We start from the raw sequence: 19956 nt of genomic DNA on the forward strand, positions 1-19956 counted from the left end.
TACTATAGAAAGTAGAATGTGATATGTAATTATAGAAAGATTTATGATTCCCAGTGTTTTTCTTTTATTTGTTATAATGACACTTAATGGTGTAACAATAAAAAAAATAATAATGATGACCACTTTGACACCGTAGAAGGCTGTTTTGAAAGGTAACCAGGACTAATGTATGCTGATGACTACTCCTGTTACATATCCTCAAGTTCATTTAAATATGTTTAAGATGGTTTGTATTTTTTTATTTCTTTGTTAGAGCCAAATACCACAAGTTGAAATATGGAACAGAATTGAATCAGGGAGATATGAAGCCGCCAAGCTATGATTCTGGTAAGCTAATTTTAAGGGAAGTTTAAATGATTAAAAAGAAGTCGACATCTAATATTTGTAGAAGCAATATTTTTAACTGCAAATTAATTTCTAATTATTTGTGTATTAGTGATTTTTTTCTGACCTACTTTATTAGTGCTGATCATTTAGTGTTGTTTAGGTGATTTTCCATTACCTTCCTTTCTTTTTCCTTTTCCCCTTTCTTTTAGTTTCCCATTTTCTGCTTATGTTCTACACTTCCTAGAAGGATCAGAATTCATGGGGTAACACACTAACATAACTGTGTCTTGCTGGGTTTCCCAGTATTAATGGGAACTTCAAGATGTGCAGTACAAAGCCCATGATGCCCTTGAAATCCCGAGAGAAAGAGAAGGAATGAGAGTTCAGAGATACTTTCTCAAGTACAGGGAATTCCTAATGCCTTCAACCTAATCCCTCAGTTGCAGGTGCAAAATTATTCTTGGATTTTCTTATGCACAGAAGATTCTGCAGTCAGACCATCTTTTAACAGCTGAAACATTTATTTTCTTTTTGTGTTATTTCTTTTTTTTCTCCTACCTTCCACTTCCTCCCTACAAAAATAGCACTTTGTAAACAATCAGATTTAAGGGTATAGATTTAATTGATTTATTAGTAGGTATAACAGTAAGAAAACTTGTTCAAAAATTATGTTTCAAATGAGTATGTTTTGACATAATTTCAGATTAAATTTCTAGATCAAATATCTGAAGATATCAATTATTGTTTCTATCATTGGCTAAAGTATATGCCTTTTACTAGGGGTTTTATGTATGTAAACCTTAATTCTTAAAATAGTTGCTCATAAAGATGATATTGTTCTTATTTTACCTATGTGAAATTTGAACTCAGAGAAGGGGAGAAACTTGCATAAGATCACACAGCTATTAAGTAATGGGAATATAGATCTGAGCCCAGGTATAATGACTCCCAACATTCATATATATTTTTAAAGTTTGTTTGTTTGTTTATATAATCTCTACACCAGGGTGGGACTCGAACTCATAACCCTAAGATCAAGAGTCACATGCTCTTCTGACTGAGCCAGCCAGCTGTCCCCAACCTATAAAGTCCAAAATTCATATTAATCCCATTTTACCACACTGCTTCTGTGTTTGACAATGTATGAAAAAAACCTTATAAAGTAAGTTCTGAATGTGCTGCTAACTTTAAAGTTCAATTCTGTGTGGTAATGTTCACACATTTCCCCAGCTGAATAATGAATCCTTGAGATTTAGAGCAGTAACAGTTGATCATCAGCCTATTTTTTGTTTTTTTAAATTGTTCTTACTTTGATGTCTCTCCTTTTGACTTGAGATGCACTTAAATGTATTAAATTTAAACTATTTGTTAAAGGCTGTCCTAAAAGTATCTTGTCTGATTCATCGAAATGATTTACTCAGAACTTCTATATAAAAAAAATTTGTTTCCTTATTTTTCGATACTATTTTAGGAGTATAAAAGTCTTGTGGCAACATATGCAAAATGTTTATAAGTAGTGTGGTTCTAGAAAAAGTTTGACTCTTATGCATGTAAGTTCATCTCTGCCCTGATACTTTAAATACTTGTGGTATTACTTAATCTTTTGGGGATTGCTCTGCTGCTTATCTGAAACTGGGAAAATAGTGGAAATAATTCACAACTTTCAGGTTTATTTTCTTAGTATACAATACTGGTTAGTACCTAGTATGCTTCCGTCTATTGATCTTTCACTGTTTATTTAAAAATACTAAATATGGGGCACCTTGGTGGCTCAGTGGGTTAAAGCCTTTGCCTCCGGCTCAGGTCATGATCCCAGGGTTCTGGGATCGAGCCCCGCATCAGGCTCTCTGCTCAGCGGGGAGCCTGCTTCCTCCTCTCTCTCTGCCTGCTTCTCTGCCTACTTGTGATCTCTGTCTGTCAAATAAATAAATAAAATCTTTAAATATATAAATAAAAATAAAAATACTAAATATGTAATGCTTGTCAGACCCAGCATCAAATTCAGTGAAAAGATAGCAATACCCTATTGAATTTTTACAGTGAAGATTAAAAAAAAAGTGATTACAGAAAAATGACATGTATAATGGGGAAGATAATAGGTGTTATGGAGCACAATATCTGGTCCTAAGTAGTCACATGGTGTTTAAAGTTAACATCTGAAGGACAATTAAGAATTGGCCAGGGAAAATGAACTTACTAAATATTTGCTGAATGAGAGGTGGGAGGAAGGCAGAGGGAAGAATCTGGCCCATTTGAGAAATAAAATAACTGGCTAGTAAAGAAAGGGAGGGAAGGAGTATTTCTAGACGCAGCAGGGGAAGGGGGCAGGGCAGATTGTAAAGTATCTTACAGGGGTCTTGTGAAATATTTTAAGGAATTTGCATTTTATCCTAAGATAAATCCCAAGAGTTTTAAGGTATTTGAAGGATCAGCTTTCTCGTAGGTCCCACAGGCAGCCGTGTAGCAGGTGGATCAGAGAGCAGCTGGGTTGGTGATGGGGAGACTGGTGAGAGGTCTGTTGCTGCCTTCTGGCTACATGAAGAAGGGTGCCTTGACAGGGCACTGACTGGACGTCAAGACACTGGGGGGAGGAGGGTGTTGTGTTGAGAGAATACTTCTGGAGTAGAATCTGCAGGAATGAGTTCCAGTTTTGACGTAGGGGATAAAAAAAGGGGGACATTCAAAGATGACCCCCACACTTCTAGTTCTCAAAACTAGATCAGAAGTAGATTTGGAAGATTGAAAGATAAATCACTTTTGGATTTATTAGTTAGGCAGTCAAGTGAAGATGGCTGGTAGATGCTGGCTCTGTGGGTCTGGGGCTCAAACTGAAAGTATGGGTTTGATGTATACATTTGAGAGGCCTCAGTACATGGTCCCAAAGGCACTTAGGTCATTGGAGAGGAGGAAGAGGCGCCTCCCCCCAGGCCCCCCCAACTCCAGACTTTATTCAGAGTGAGAAGAGGACCTGGATTGGAGCCCTGAAGACTGGTAGAAGAATAGAAAGTGGAAAAGGAAATAATAAGAATTATCTTAATGGTAGGATGGAAACCAGGAGAAGAGAGGGATTCCAGAAGTAAGGACTCTAAAGCACTATGACTAATAACCAGAGGTTCTAAAGAGTAGCTTTAAGATTTAGTGATACATGGGTCATTACTATGGGCAGTTCTGGAGAAAAGGGTAGAAACAAAGATATGAGTAGAATTTGAAGACTAAGCCGCAGTTATCTTTTCAGGAAGCTTAGATTGTGAAGGTGAAAGAGAAGGATAGCTTAAAGGGTACATGGGGGTCAAGGAAAGTGTGTGTGTGTGGGGGAGGGGAGATGTGTTTCTTAGACTCCTCTAAGGAAATAAATCCTCTAAGCAAATAAAAATGAAAGAGAAAAGATACTCAGAATAGGAAGGACAGAGAATGGTGGGAGGAGCGTGTCTTTTATTGTTCTCAAGAAAGAATATAAACATTAGGTGATGGATTTGTAGGTTTGGGCTTCACTTTGGTGGTGAGTATTCAATGTGATCAATGTGATAGCTTTATGTGTGAGACTGGATTACCTGCTTAGAGTGTATGACAGGTTTAAGAAAAGTAGAGAAGTTTAAAATAAGAGCAGGAGAGCAAACTGATCACAAACAGTAGGATTGGGAAAAGCTAAGGGTCGAGTTGAGGAGTGTGATCATGAGTTCATATAGATGCATTGGTTAGCACCCTTGACAGCTTGGGTAAAAATTCTTGAATTCATGGAGAGACCAGACAGACAAGAAATTTGAGGACATAGACCAAAGAATAGTTGAAGTGGTAGACTGTGAACTGAAACTCTAAAGGAAAGGAAGTGAGGACAAAAGGAGGCTAATGGGTAAAAGTGAGGGGATAGGCTGTGATCTGGAGCAGGCCAGCAAACTTTTCCTGTAAAGGGCCAGATAGTACTATTTGTGCTTTTTAGGTCATATGTGCTCTGTTGCAGCTACTCAACTCTGACATCCTAACATGAAAGTAGCCACAACACATAAGTGAATGAGTACGGCAGGCCACATTTGACTTGCAGCTTGTAATTTGCTGGCCCCTGGTCTAAGTCCCAGCTAAGGAAGGACTAGTGAGGTGGGAATATGAGCCTGCAGAAAATGCTCAGAGAAGGAGTTTGTATCTGTGCCTGTTCTTCATGGTGATAGGATCTAAGGTATGACAGCTAGAGAGGGTGGTGGCTGCGGGGAGGCTGAAGTGGATCACCCACATGAATATTAACTTTGCTCCAGATGAGGTAAACGTTTGGTTGCAGAGGAAGCATGTAAGCCTGGTTCCAAGCGTTATTGAGGGATTTGTGGGTGGCAGTGATGAGGACGGTGACTAGGAGAGGGTAGAAGGTGTTGTATCCAAGCAGGGTAAACTTTAAAGAAGCAGGAATTCTTCTAGTCTTTGCTCTTTTATCCACTTAAAGTATTTCTTTTTAAACTGACAATCCAGTCATTTTCTGAGACAATTTTCACAATAAAATTAATTTCCCTTCTAACTTTTTCTCCCCCCTCTACCCTAGGAAATTTTACCCCAGGTTATGTTAAAATCTATTTATCTTCCATATTTTAGCTTCTTTTATTTAATATTAGAAGCCAGGTACATATTAAAAATGAGTATTTTTATCCAGAGTGACAGATTCTGTCTTTTAATTAAGATGTTTAGACCATTTACATTTCATGTGACTATTTATATAGTTAGATTTAAAGCTACCCATCTTGCTGTTTGTTTTCTGTTTGTTCAGTCTGTTCTTTGATACCTTTTCCTCTCCTGGATTTCTTTGGGATAATATAGTTATTTTTTTTTTATTATTATTATTCTATTTTATCTCTTGCTGACTTACTAGCTGTAACTCTTTGCTATTTCGGTGGTTGCCTTAGGGTTTACAATATACTTTTTTTTAACTTGGCACAGTGTGTCTTTAAGTGACAATATACCACTTTTTATAGTATGAGAGCCTTGTAAATATGGTTTTCCATCTCTCTTTGGCAGTTGTTTTCACATTATTTTGCTTCTATTATGTCCTAAGTCACACACTACATTATTATTATTATTTTTTAAAGATTTTATTTATTTATTTCTCAGAGTGAACACAGGCAGAGTGGCAGGCAGAGGCAGAGGGAGAAGCAGGCTCCCTGCCGAGCAAGGAGCCCGATGCGGGACTCAATCCCAGGACGCTGGGATCATGACCTGAGCCAAAGGCAGCCGCTTAACCAACTGAGCCATCCAGGCGTCCCTACATTATTATTTTTGTTAAACAGTCAATTCTCTTAAAGAGATTTAAACAATCTAAACAGTATATATTTCCAGTGCTCATCATTCTTTGTGTGGATCTATATTTTCTGGTGTCACAGTCCATCTACCTCAAGGACTTTTATATATATCCTATAATACGGGCTGCTGCCGGTGAATTCTTTCAGCCTTTGTGTGTCTGAAAGTCTTTCTTTTGCTTGCTTCCATTGTTTCTGATGAGAGATCTTTTATTAAGCTTCTCTCCATTCTTTTGTATGCAGAACATGACCTATTTCTCTGGCACTTTTAAGATTTTTCATTTTGTCATTGGTTTTAAGCAATTTCATTATTGTGTGTTTTGGTGTAGTTCCCAGGTGTCCCCCTTTCCAGTGTTTCTTGGGCTTGGGGTTCATTGAGTCTCTTAGATCTGTGGATTTATAGTTTTATGAATTACTGAACTTTTCAGCCATTATTTCCTTAGATACTGTTTTTGTATGCCACAATCTAGAAACTCTGTCAGGGTGGTAAGCTGGAATAATCAGTGTGCTGTGTGCTTCCTTTCTCTCAGGGATCGTTGTCCTTTGTTGCCTGACATCAGGTCTTAACCATGATTTCATCTATTTTGTTTTATATTTGTTTCAAGCAGAGGGGTGAATTGGATCCCTGTTACTTCCAATTTGACTGGAAGTATCAGTCAACTACTTTTATATTACCAAGCAGTTCAACTCTTACCACTTTAAAATCCTCCCTTTTGTTTGATGTCATTTTTTTTAACTTGATAAAGTGAGAGTGAATCTGATAGTTGATTGAGAGAACTGTGAATTTTAGCTTGGAAAAGGAAATGCGGGGAAAATCAAGTTCACATGTACAAGAGTTTTTCTTTCTCTTAACTTTAGACTTTTTTAAAAAAACATGTTACCCAGGGAGTCAGATTTTATCTCAATGCATGAATACACTTTTCAAGAGGGTGAAGATGCATTCTTATTTGATTAGGCTTAATTTATTTTTTATTAAGATAGCATTCACATAAATAAAATTCACATTTTTAGTGTTTTCGCAAAAACATATAGTCTTGTTACTACTACCCTTTGTAGTCAGCCCTTTGCCACCGGTCTAATCCCGTGGCAGCCACTCATCTGTTTTATGTTCTTATAGTTTTGCCTTTTCTAGAAGGTCATACGAATTCCAGAACCATGGAGAATATAGCCTTCTGATTCTAGCTTTGCTCACTTAGCATAATGCATTTGAGATTCGTTCCTGTTGCTGTGTATCTGTAGATAATTCCTTGTAAATAGTATTCCGTTGAGTGTATGTATGTGTTGTACTTTGGTAACATCACTAGCTGCTAAAGTAGGCACAGGCAGTGGAGTCCTTCTGAGGGTGGCTTAGAGAGGCCTATACTGATGGGAAATTAGATGACCTCAAAAGTTCCTTCACATACGAAATTTTTAGTCTTTTGGAATGCCACTATAAGTATTACTTGGCAAGTATAGCTTACTTGACTTAAGATATATTAGAACATACCATAGTGTATTCCTGAATGTGTGGAACCATTTGTGAACCCTAGTTCTTGAATTTGTGGGTCAGTGGAAACAAGATGTGTGTTGTTTTTCCTTAGTACGGGGACATTATTTTTGCCCTTTTTTTGAAAGTATACCCTCTGAGGTCATCCCAAAGTAATCTACCTTTTTGCGGTGACTTAATCTTCCTGCCGCAGTCTGGTCTACTGCTGTTTCTTTTGATTTTCTTTTCTTTTTTTTTTTTTTTTTTAATGTTATGTTAGTCACTGTACAGTACTTCATTAGTTCTTGACGTAGTGTTCCATGATTCGTTATTTGCATATAACACCCAGTGCTCATTGCAATACGTGCCCTCCTTAATACCCATCACTAGGCCAACCCATTCCCCCACCCCTCTCTCCTCTGAAACCCTCAGTCTGTTTTCTGGAGTCCACAGTCTCTCATGGTTTATCTCCCCCTCCAACCACTGCCCCCCTTAATTTTCCCTTCCTTCTCTGAATGTTTCTTTGGTATGTCACAGAGCTTGGCCTGATTATTTTAGGAGGAAAATTGAAAATGGAAAATCTAATTCTTATTTATATATTTCTTTAATTTTTTATCATTATAGTGATAGCATGTAGAGGGAAACGTGAGCTCTGGACTCAGACGTGATTTCAGCACTTAATTGGAAATCATACAGTTAACTTGTAAAACTCATTTTTTTCATCTTTAAAATGGGGATAGTAATAACACCTATCTTTTCGGGTTGTAAAGATTAAAGGAGAAAAAAAAAGATTAAAGGAGATAATGAATGTGTTTTTAACACAGCATCTGGAACATAGTAAATGCTTAACATCAAATATCATAAAATAAATTTTCTCAGTCTCTGTTACATCTCCAGTGAATAAAACCCTGTAAAAGATAACAGTTTCTTACAGTTTAATCGAGGGCTGATAGAAAGTGAGAATTTTTTGTATTTTTAAAGTTGAGTCAGAGTATAGTTTGGAAATTCTGTAGTCCAGATTTATCACAGAAAGCTCTTTTTATTTTACTATCTTCTTGAAAGCGTTCACTTTCTACTGAATGATGAATTTAAGCTTTATAAGACTTAGGTGGTTTTCAATGAAAGGATGTCTTCAAAAGAATATTTGAAGTTTTCATTTAATAACTAGTGAAGGAAATAGATTTGGATTGAAATTATTTTTTCCCTATCTACTCTTTACCAGACTGGCTATTCTATCATCATTCCTGAATGCTTTGTTCTAGCTCTGATGTGGTGCTCCGTAATACTTTCATTTGACTCTTACCATGTGACTTGATTTGAATAGGTCTTTGTCCTGGACGAAAATTCTCAGGCTAGTAGAGATTGGGAAAATGTCTTTATTTTAGTTCTGCTAATAATGCTCAGGGGAGTCTAGTAGCAATAACAAATTGATACTATTTTTGTTAAGGAAATTAGTTTAAAAATATATATTGTCCTAAAACATACCTTACAGTGTAGTTCTGCATATTCTTAATCTTATAAATTTATATTGGGCATATTTTATGAATTGAGATGCCCTCTAATGAATGAAACAAGCACTTTTATTATGATTTAATGTTTTCCAGATGAAGGTAATGAAACAGAGGTACAGCCACAGCAAAACAGCCAGTTAATGTGGAAACAAGGTCGACAACTACTCAGACAGTAAGTATCCTGTGGTCAAACAGAAAAAAGTATGTTTTCATCAGGATATATATGTATTTTTTTTTGCATTTTCAATTCAGTAACTTTATCTCTTATTATTAGGCTGCTGCTATGAAAAAGCTTAATTGAATTTTTGTTTCTTTTTCATAGTAAGCATTTATTCCCCCTGCAGTAGATTTTATTTTTCATTAAATATTAATAAGAATTACCAAGAATAAGTTCTTTTATAATTTTAACTTAGAGTATACCTTTAAGCTTCTAAATTTTAATATACACTTATATTTACATTTGAAAGAATTCTAGGGGCACCTTGGTGGCTCAGTCGGTTAAGTGCCTGCTTCCAGCTCAGATCATGATCCCAGGATTCTGGGATTGATGGAGCCCCTTGTTGCGTTCCCTCCTCAGCAGAGAGCCTGCTTCTCCCTCTACCTTCCCTCCCCCTCCTTCTGCTTTCTCTCTCTCTCTCTCTTTCAAATAAATAAAATTGTTACTTTTTGCATCTTTTATACCCAAATATACATTGTCTTGATTTAAATCTAATCTATATTTAGTTGTATTTTGTGTTGTTTTTAAACTTCCTATTTTAAATAGATTGAAGAACCTTTAAAATTTCCTTAATTTGTACTAACATATACTTTCTCCTATAAAATGTGTATTTGAGACTATAAAGAGGGAACAAAGTTGGAATGAGGTTCAGATGTCAGATGGTAGGCTATAAGCCACTTAACCAGCTCACTGCCATTGCCTTGCATATCACATTTGAAATTGGTATTCTGATTTGTGGTTCATTAAAATGAAATTTACTTACATGTTTTTGAGTTTCCTGTGAGTAGTCAACACTAATGATTTCCAGAGTGGATTTGTGCTAGCCATTCCTTTGGACTAATGGGAAAAGAATATTAAAATGTCTCCTTTTATGTATTTGGTATCTATTTAATGTTAGAAAAAAATGAGAATTCACTAACATTTAATAAGTGGTTTTCATAGTGCCCTCACCTTGTTCTTAAATATGATGAATACATTTTTCTTTCATAAATGTGTTTTTAAAGTGCTCATTTTCTTTTTTATGAGAAGTAATTATCATAGTAAACTTTCTGAGAGATAATTTCAAAAACTTTAAAAGACTCATGATCTGCCCCTTTTAAGATGACATTTTATCAATGAATAAGGAAGTAGCTACATAGTAAAGCCAACTTACCTATGGAAAGAGCAGTCTTTGAAACAGTTACCTGTAATGCAATTTTGTTGCCAGAGAAAGGTATGTATCAAATATTTAGAACAGAAAAACATAGCACCTTTCTGTTGGTTTTTAAGAAGAGCTGATTAAATTCAAGAAAGTTAAACATTTATTATCCCACATTTTAATCAAAACCTTTCTGTAAATATCAGATAGTATTGAAAAATGAATATCTTGATTTGGTAAGTTGTATTTACTTCATTTTGGCCACATTATCTTTGTGAAATATGTCTTTGAGCTATAATCTGTTAATACCAGATCTTGAAATAAACTGACCTAAGACTGGTTATCTTGTCCACCTTTGTTTTCTCTTTAATTTCAGAGACTTGCTGCTTACTTACAGGTTCATGCCTAATATTTGTCTGTCACATTTGTTAATGACATTAGTAATGACATTTGCCTTTTTCATATTCCTTTTGGTCTTTTTTGGACATCTTTGTTGTTAATGGATATCAAGTGCCTTCTGTATGCCACCCACTGTACTAGGTGTGTCGCTTTTAGAGGGAAGAAAACAGAGGTTTGGGAAAATTAAAGTCACACAGGAAGAAAGCGGCAGAAGTGGGCTTTAGACCCAGATCTAGTTCTCAGTACAAACCTATTCTCTTTTTCTGTGCTGCTGCCTCTCTGTAACACACACCCCCACGTGCACACAGGCATCCCACATCCACAGTTGAATTGTGGGCTATTTTTATTTTAGAGTTGTCTCAGGATAAAAGCTTTCTTTCTGTAGAAATGACTCTTTGGAATATACTCTTACTGTATGTCATGGAGGAAACCAAATAAGCTAGAAATATCCTCCGTAGATCTCAAACACTTGATTCAGTAACACTTTATATCAGAAATGTAAAACAAAACAAAGCAAAACAAAACAAACTACTGGTTATAATAATTACTACTGTAAGAATCTGAGAGTGAGTTTGCCTCCTAGAAGAAAGAATGTGCTATTAGGTATATTAAGGAACAGCTTCTTCTTATGATAAATGTAATGAATGGTGTATTGTATAGTTCTTTGATTTTTTTCAGTGACCATAGAGGCTGGTACTGCAAGAGACAGCTCCATCTGCAGCTGGAAGATTATTTATTAGCAAGTCTTACTAGCATAGTACTGTACTGTTAAGTCTTATGCAGGCAGTGAATTTAAAGAAATACTTTTATTTATATATTAAGTTACAGAATACTGATTCTAATATGACTGAATTGTAAGGATCTTCTTCACACAGGTATCTACAGGAGGTGGGTTACACTGATACCATTCTAGATGTGAAATCTAAACGAGTGCGAGCTTTGTTGGGCTTTTCAAGTGATGTCACTGACAGGGAAGATGACAAAAATCAGGATTCAGTTATAAATGGCACAGAGGCCGAAGTTAAAGAGACGGCAATGATTGGGTAAGTATTCTGTCTAGAAAGCATTTTAGCTAAAATGTTAGCACTTATTAAATATTTTTGGTTTATGGGAGACACTTGTGATACTTGGAATTTTAGATACTGCTGCAGAAATAACATAAAGTTTGATTAAAAAAAACAGTAATTACATTTGGTAGAAGATAACCCATAGGGATTAGAGTTATTTATGATTATTTTAAGAATATTTAAAAAGTATTTTTATTTGCTTGAAATTTTATAGGTTTAATGCAGATTTTAATATCTTGAAGCTCATCAGTCACTTACTATTAGAACTTCACAAAAGATCATCTTTTGGAGATTCAGTTTAGATCTTGTAAGAATGAAATTTCATTCCTGGTGACCTAGAAATCCTATAAATCCCTCAAATTTTTTAGAAGTAAATGTTTTCTTAGCCATTTGTTTATTTAATAATAATACAACTCATCTTTCCTTTGAAAACTATCTTTTTTTGGGAAAACTATTTTAAGTGTATGTTTTTAATTGCTAGAATAAGTGTGAAAAATTCAGTAGCTGTTTGAAATATTTTGTTTTGCTTTTTGGATCATGTGTCATACAGTTATATATAATTCTGCTTAAAATGAACATGGATATTTAAATAAGGACATTCTTTATTGAAAAGAAATTTGGCATGATTCTTAAAGAAATAAAAAGCCAAAGGTTCTGTGAAAGTCTAAATATTGATTTGTTTCATTTTATTGCATGTTTGGGCTATAAGAATGGTTTTGAACTCTATATATTGAACTCTATATATTTTGAATTGAACTCTATATATTTTCTAGTGAGAACATAATTTCTGTTATTTGGAACATTAAAATTGTGGGATTTAGGTAAAGATTCAAGAATAGGACAGACTCCTATAAACAAACTTCTATAAACAAGTGTTACTGGAGCCTTCTTAAGTATATTCATTAATATTTAAGACTACATTAACTTATTTATACAAATGTAAGATTAGTTTGTTTCTTTGTGTAGGCATAGACAATGTAGGCTTTATGCCTGGTTATAGTTTTACCTAAAGTATTATTGTAAGTCATAAAGATATTCAGAAAAGACCACTTGAGTTGTCTTGTATTTTGCCCTTGACCTGTCTTTGGAAACTGACAAGAGTATTATTCTGAATCTGTCTGATTTGTGTAGGGATAGAGAATAGGGTGGAACACCAAAAACATAGCTCTCAGCAGATTTGAAATTTAAGTTTTATCTGTTTTAGAAATTTTCTCTGTAGTTGTGGCTAAATTTTCTTTAAGAATATGCCTTATCTAAAACATTTCCTAATGAACTGGAAAGAAATCATCCTGTTCTGGCCATTAAGAAATTGTTTACTAAATTTATTTTGAGGGAACTAAATTAAAATCATATGTATTTGAAAAGTCAATCATTTCAAAAGGTTAATGGTTTATTCATTAACAGGATCAAGTTCTGTAGTAATATTAATTTGACTAAGTTCTTTTTGGTAACTTTATGTGCATTTTTTTTCAACTCCTTAGCTGTTCAGTAGAAATAAAAGATTGTGTTGGAGAAAACTGACATATCTACTAGTTATTTTCTTAGTTACAGAAATTTATATGTTAGAGGAAGAGTTGCAGCGAGGAAAAGAATAGAAAAAAAAAGAAGTAGAGGTAATAAGAAAAATATTTTTATTTTTAAAAAGAAAGACATTAAGGTTTACTTAAGTATATTGAGTCCGGAGGGGGAATTCTTTATATTGCATTAACCTAAATAGATACGATTGCAAAGTACTTTTAAAAGAGTAAGCACTTCCTATTGTGGTTTGCCAATTAAAATGCATGGAAATATAATGGATAAGAATCTGTGTAGTTCATAATATGATTTGAGGGATCATAGTCACAATATAAACAGAAGTTAGTGCGACATATGGATTGATTCTTATGCTGAGTTTAAGAAACTAACTGAGCAAAGCGTACATGTTTTAAAACCAGAAAATCCGAGTTAACAGATTCTGCCTCCGTGCTGGATAATTTCAAATTCCTTGAAAGTGCAGCTGCAGATTTCAGTGATGAAGACGAAGATGATGACATTGATGGAAGAGAGAAAAGCATCATTGATACTTCAACGGTGAGTTGGATACCCAGATATTAATATTTTTAGGGATTGTTATGCTTACTTGAAAAATAAGTGAAGAGCAAGTGAGAAAAACTTTTTTAAAAATCCATATGCTTCAGCCTAAACCCTGAACTTCTTTTCATGAATTTGGAGAAATTTAATCTAAGAGTTTTTAGTGTTGAGTTCAAATTCAATAATACTTTTAGGATGGCATTCTTCCCTTAAAAGATCTTTACTCTCTGGGGCACCTGGCTGGCTCAGTCAGTAGAGAACAGGATTCTTGCTCTCGGTTGTGAGTTCGAACCCACATTGGGGAGAGATTACTTGCAAAACTTTAAACAATCTTTAAAGGTTCTCACTCTTTGACTTGTTAACTCATTAAACATTTTAGTTCAGTAGGATTGGTGAATATCGTAAGAATTTTTGTGTTATAACAATGCAGTGTTATTGGTGCTGTAAGACAATAGAACTGACAGACCCATTATGGTACCTGATGGCGACTGGCATCACCTCTAATTGGTGCAGTTTGTCTTTCTTGTCTGGGTTGCTTTGGTAGACAAATGTTACAAATTTTTACTAACTGTTCCATTATATTTCTTCAAACTTGTTTAAAGTTACTCTGTAGTTTTGTTTAGATCTTTATAGGTTTATTGACTTTCCCATAGTAGTTTCTTGGAATGAGAGGTGTCGCTTGCTTCTTCTTCCTTCTCTTCCCTTTTCCATTCCATCACCTTCAGTTCCTCCTGGTTTTATTTTTTTTCCTTTTTTCTCTTTTTTTTCCTCCCTCCTTTTTCCTCCTTCTCCTCTCTTCTCTTTCTTTTTCCTTCCCACTCCTCCTCTCTTTTTTAAGTAATAGATGAGGGCATGCTTTGTTTTGTCTAGGAAAATGTTTACATTTCCTCTTTCATGTTTATTTAAAAAGAGCAAGGAAGAAAGGAAGCTGACTAGACCTAGATGTGAAAGCTTTGGGTTTAAGCCCCAGTTCTGACACTAATTTATCTGTGCTTCTTACCCTTCAGGCTTAGTATTTTAGTTTGTGAAATGGGGATTATAAATACCCATCTTACCTTCAGAGGATTTTGTGAGCAGTAAATGAGAAGCTATATATGAAAAATGATATAAATGATTTCTGGGTATAACTTTTCTGTCCTTTATGTCCTCTGCTTCCACCAGAGACTCTCAAATTATTACTTCCAGATTATTGTTTCCCTGAGCCTCTCTGCAGTGGGTTTCTGCTGATACAGCCTTGCCCTGGATATTATTTGAACTTCAAGTAGTCACCCCCAATTTTTTTTTTTTATCCAAACAGGTAGTAATAGCGTATGTTTTAATTTACTGTAGTAAAAGAAAATGCCTAAACTTGTATGATACCTTTCTCTGTCCTATTCATTTGGAAGTTTTGTACTGCTTTGTGATTTCTATGGGCCAATTGCAATGAGATCTTATTTTCCCATCAAAATACTTTATTCATAGCTCAGTGGTAAATGCTAACTGATTATAATGCTTTAAATATTAAGTATGGTCTTAGAGATATTCCTAACCATAAACTGGTTTCTTTTTGAGTAATCAAATTCATAAAGATCCTGTCTTGCAGTTAGTATGGATTGTAGCAATTCTATGACCAAGCAGTGAAAGCATAGCTAATAGAAATATACTTAAACCTGTTTAGGCATTGACTCAAAAATCCTTATAGTTTTTCAGGAAAAAATATCTCTAAACATATAATTGGTTTCTTTGTAACAGCTTTGTTGATTTTTAGGATATATCACATTAATTTGCACAGCTGCAGGCTAATAGCTGCAGACCAAAAGGACTTCCACAGTCTAACTCTATGTAGCAATGAGTAAGCATGACTTAAAAGATTTATTGCAATGCTGTAGAAAGAAAGAATGGCTGAAAGTCATCCTATTGAAATGTATAGTAAAACAAATAGGTTTTTAAACTGTTATTTTCTTTAATTAAAATAGTTTGGTTGATTCAACTAAGAAAATAAGAAACATAGGCCATTATTAAATTTGTGTGTTGCTGCAAATGCTCTCTTCTTGTTCTTTACCTTCTACTGGAGGTTGATTGTTCTTTGGGTTACATTCTGGATCATTTCCCTCCTCTTTATCTCCTCCTTCCTCATGATCAACCTCTTCACTTTATTTTTCTTTACCATCATTTTTTGCATTGTTACCATAGTATCATTAGTTAAGTGTAATAATGATCTTGAAATTATATATGTGTATAAAAAATGATCAACTTTAAATTGTTTGAAGGATAACTTCACCAGCAAGATGTCGTCTCCAGAAAAGGAATGGGATTAGGAATCATTAACTATTATGCCAGTCACAGTCTCATCCCCGTTTGTGTTATGTTTCTTCTAATGGTTTCAAAGTGGCCATCTATCCCTCTTTCTAATCTTCATGGCACCCTGTGCAACCTATAACTTCTTTGTGTTTGCTGTAATTCTTAAGTTGACTTCCAGACTCATTAGAGGTAGGAGTGGAGTGGAACCCGAGATGTAAGGAAAAGTAATATGTACTTATTACAACAAACCCTACCCCTTTCCATTTACGAATCCTACTCTCCACTGGTAACCACATTTCTTCTGTGCCTAACCATTAAAAAACAGGGGTTTTAATTTATTTAAGTGGGAGACATGATAGACAGTGGCCTGCAACTTGCCATATCTTCATTCATGAGGCTATATGGAGGAGAGACCTAGAAACACATTTTTTCCACAGGAGTGAGTTTTGTGACTTAATATCATAGTTAGTAATTAGAATGTTTTAGTTTTTCAATATAAGGTTCCAGCTACTTCTGCATTTTCTCTTCCCTTTTCACCAGGCATTGAGAACAAAAATTCTCTATCTTGGGACGCCTGGGTGGCTCAGTTGGTTAAGCCGTTGCCTTTGGCTCAGTTCATGATCCCAGGTCCTGGGATTGAGTCCCGCATCAGGCTCCTTGCTCGGTGGGGAGCCTGCTTCTCTCCCTGCCTCTGTCTGCTGCTCTGCCTGCTTGTGTGTACTCTCTCTCTCTCTGGCAAATAAATAAAATCTTAAAAAAAAAAAAAAGAATTCTCTATCTTTAGGGTGTTGGTGATGGCCCCTCTAGTCATATCTGGTGTCCCATCAGGATTAGAGTAAGGGAGAAATCAAGCCTCTAAGGTAAAAGAAAGATGGATTAGACAGTGTGTTTGTGGAACGATGAAGGTCAGCATCTTCTATTGGTATAACTCTTCAGAGATACTTTTCTACCTTAGTTTGGCTGCCCAGGGAAGATTAGAAAAAATTATTAGCATTGGTTATAAAAGAATACACCTTCACCTGGGTTTTCTGTACACAGTATGCCAAACTAGTCTTGCTTTTCTGTTTGTTTAATAGATTTGCTAGATGGGAGATTGGGATATGCTGTAAACATAAGGGGAAATACTCCAAGTAGTTAAGGCAGTTATTCTAGCAGCATTAAAGAGTCCTCGATTTCTCCTATTCAGTTTTTATATATACCAGGACAGTGAAGGCAGATTAGGTTTCATCTGCTGTACCAGCTTTCTGCTGATAGTGGCTTCCTGGAGTGCTACACTGAGAAGGATTTTGTTTTTAATTTAAATTCAAGTTAGTTAATATATAATGTAGTATTGGTTTCAGGAATAGAATTTAGTGATTCATCGCTTACATATTATACCTAGTGCTCATCATAACAAGTATTCTCCTTAATGCCCATTACCCATTTTGCCCATCCTCCCACCTACCTCCCCTCCAGCAACCCTCAGTTTGTTCTCTATAGTTAAGAGTCTCTTATGGTTTGCCTCACTCTCTGTTTTTATCTTATTTCATTTTTCCTTCCCTTTCCCTATCTTCATCTGTTTTGTTTCTTAAATTCTGCAAATGAATGAAATCATATGTTACTTGTTTCTGACTGACTTATTTCACTTAGCATTATATTCTCTACTCCATCCATGTTGTTACAAATGGCAAGATTTCATTTTTTGATGACTGAGTAATATTCCAGTCTGTGTGTGTGTGTGTGTGTGTGTGTGTACCACATCTTCTTTATCCATTCATTTGTCAATGGACCTTTGGGCTATTTCCATAAAGTGGCTGCTGTTCATAGTGCTGCTCTAAATATTGGGGTATATGTGCTCCTTTGAATCAGCATTTTTGTATTCTTTGGATAAATACCTGGTAGTGCAGTTTTTGGGTTGTAGGGTAGTTCTATTTTTAACTTTTTGAGGAACTTCCATACTGTTTCACTAGAAAGATTTCTGAGGCTGTATCTGATCTCAGATGAAAAGTACTGTGATTGGTAAGTGATACCAGGAATGAGCGTGAGAACAGGGTCATACAAGTCAGATATTTGTTATCTCTTAGAGTCTGTTTTTAGACCCTGTATTCTGTCTTATTGATCAGCCTGTTGGACCCTTATAATTTTAATCCACTCACAATAGCCCAGTAATAATAATTTGATTAGATCTTGTTATTTCCATTTTGCACGAAGTGAAGAAGCTGAGACCTGGAGAAGTTGCGGTAGTGAGCCCATTTTATCAAAAGAAGCTGCAAATCATTCATCCTAAATTCTTTGGGTTTCTGGTGGTGGAGGTAACTAAAAAGATAATTGATGAAGAGTTTTGACATATAGATCTCAAAGATTATCTCTGCACGCATTAAGCCTAAATTTCAATCCTCCAACTGAATTTGTAATTCCAGGAATATTCCTAAATACATAACAACCCTTATCAGATTTGCTAATAAGTCTAAGTCAAGTCCCACTTGGAAAGATCAGTATTTTAGAAAAAAATGGAATATATAGTGAGTTATTAGAGAAACGGATGCAAGGTTGGAACAGTAGAAATGCTGCAGGAAACTTTTTTTCCTTCTCTAACACCATACTTTCTAACACTTGAGGCATGCATTTCTGAGTTTGTAGTTTTATGATTTTAGATTTTTTTACGGGTATTATGTGGTAGAGTTAACATTTATCATGGTCATATTCTGTGAAACTTCTGTATTTTATGAAGTGTTTCTCTTTTTGGTTAGATTAGAATGTCTACACATAGACTGGCATAGACTGCATCCAAGAAATGAGGGATATGGTTGTGGTTCTCTTAGTACAGTAATATATCAAGGACATATTTTGTCTATTTATAATTTAAATACCTAGCTTATATTCCAGTGTTTTCAACATATAATTCCATTAGCTTATTTAAAACAAGCCACCATTGAACCAAGTTTAAATTTTTACTTTAAAATGTGTAATGTATATCTTTTTAAAATGATACCTGTTTTACATTGAATTGATTAAGTATTATAGCTATTTAACATAATAAAGATATGCTTTCTGAAGAAACCCATAATTGGGTTTTCTCATTCATTCTCATAAAGGGATACTGTTTTCCTTTATTTAAATTAATTTCATAATATATCCTAAAATTTTAATTTAGAATGTTTTTTTCATTAGATTGTTAGGAAAAAAGCATTGCCTGATAGCAGTGAAGATCGAGATACAAAAGAAGCTCTAAAGGAGTTTGACTTCTTGGTTACATCAGAGGAAGGAGACAATGAGTCTAGAAGTGCGGGTGATGGAACAGAATGGGGTAAGGAAGCATATTGGATCCATCCAGAGGTATTAAGTAAATGAAAGAAACTAATGTTTTACTAGGAGGGCAGCATCTTGAAGAACACTGTAAATTTCTTATAATGTTGAAATTATGAACTTTTTACTCTTGTCATCTTATATTCAGGGTGTATGTCTGTGTGTGCATGTTTAAAGAATGTTGTACAACTAGTTGCCTCATCTTTTTTTTTTAATATAGGCAATATACTATTAAAATAATTTGAATCCATATGCAGAATGTTCTGTGTTTCCTGCCCAGATATTAGAACTTGCAAATCTAGATTTTGTGGAAATTGAGTTTGAGGATGTAATAGAAGAGTTTTTAGAGATTCATCTCTGGCATCTTCTGTGCAAAAAGAAGTATAAATTAAAAAACTGTAGTTACTCAGTCTAGGCATACTTCACCAGTTTGTGCAAAGCATAGAATTTTTTGGTGCAAATTGTTCTAAACAAATTTAGTATTTGAAACATCTCACGAGGTAAAACAAGTTATTTGGGGGAAGACTTCTAAGGCATAGATTATTCTTTGGGTTTGGAAATGAATTGTTGCTTTCAGTAAGGTGGGATTGTGATGAATTCTTCAAAAGCGATGAGTTCTGTCGGGTGTGGGTACATGTAGTATGAGTGAGGAAGACAGAGAGATAGTTACTGAGAATGAGACAAATTTTCTGTTGAGGTTGAAAAATTCTGGGAGACACTCAGTTGCAGTTTTATGTACTTGAAAGACAGATAGGGTTAGAGAATCAGTAACTATCCTAGTTTTAAATTGGGGACTTCCCTTGAGTCTTTTACCTTCAAGAACTCTTATGATGAAAAAAAAAAAAAGAAAAAAAAACTCTTATGATGCCACTTCTTTTCCTTTTTTGTGGCAAATATCTGAAGGTAATTATTATATGGGTTAAT

At 35.0% G+C, this 19956-nt stretch overlaps 1 protein-coding gene across 2 annotated transcripts in view; it reads left to right on the top strand.

Annotated features, from left to right (window-relative positions):
* The window catches only part of STRN (striatin), a 100157-nt gene that overhangs the window by 45927 nt on the left and 34274 nt on the right, over window positions 1-19956 (top strand). For both annotated transcript variants that reach the window (XM_032881870.1, XM_032881871.1), the window contains exons 3-7: window positions 254-327; window positions 8670-8748; window positions 11206-11373; window positions 13332-13467; window positions 18898-19033. In XM_032881870.1, the coding sequence (XP_032737761.1) occupies window positions 254-327; window positions 8670-8748; window positions 11206-11373; window positions 13332-13467; window positions 18898-19033 (593 nt within the window). The remainder of the gene's footprint in view (window positions 1-253; window positions 328-8669; window positions 8749-11205; window positions 11374-13331; window positions 13468-18897; window positions 19034-19956) is intronic.

The sequence above is a fragment of the Lontra canadensis genome, unplaced genomic scaffold (assembly GCF_010015895.1).
Source record: "Lontra canadensis isolate GAN:19392208 unplaced genomic scaffold, GSC_riverotter_1.0 scaffold78, whole genome shotgun sequence".
In the NCBI taxonomy this organism is placed as follows: Eukaryota; Metazoa; Chordata; class Mammalia; order Carnivora; family Mustelidae; genus Lontra; species Lontra canadensis.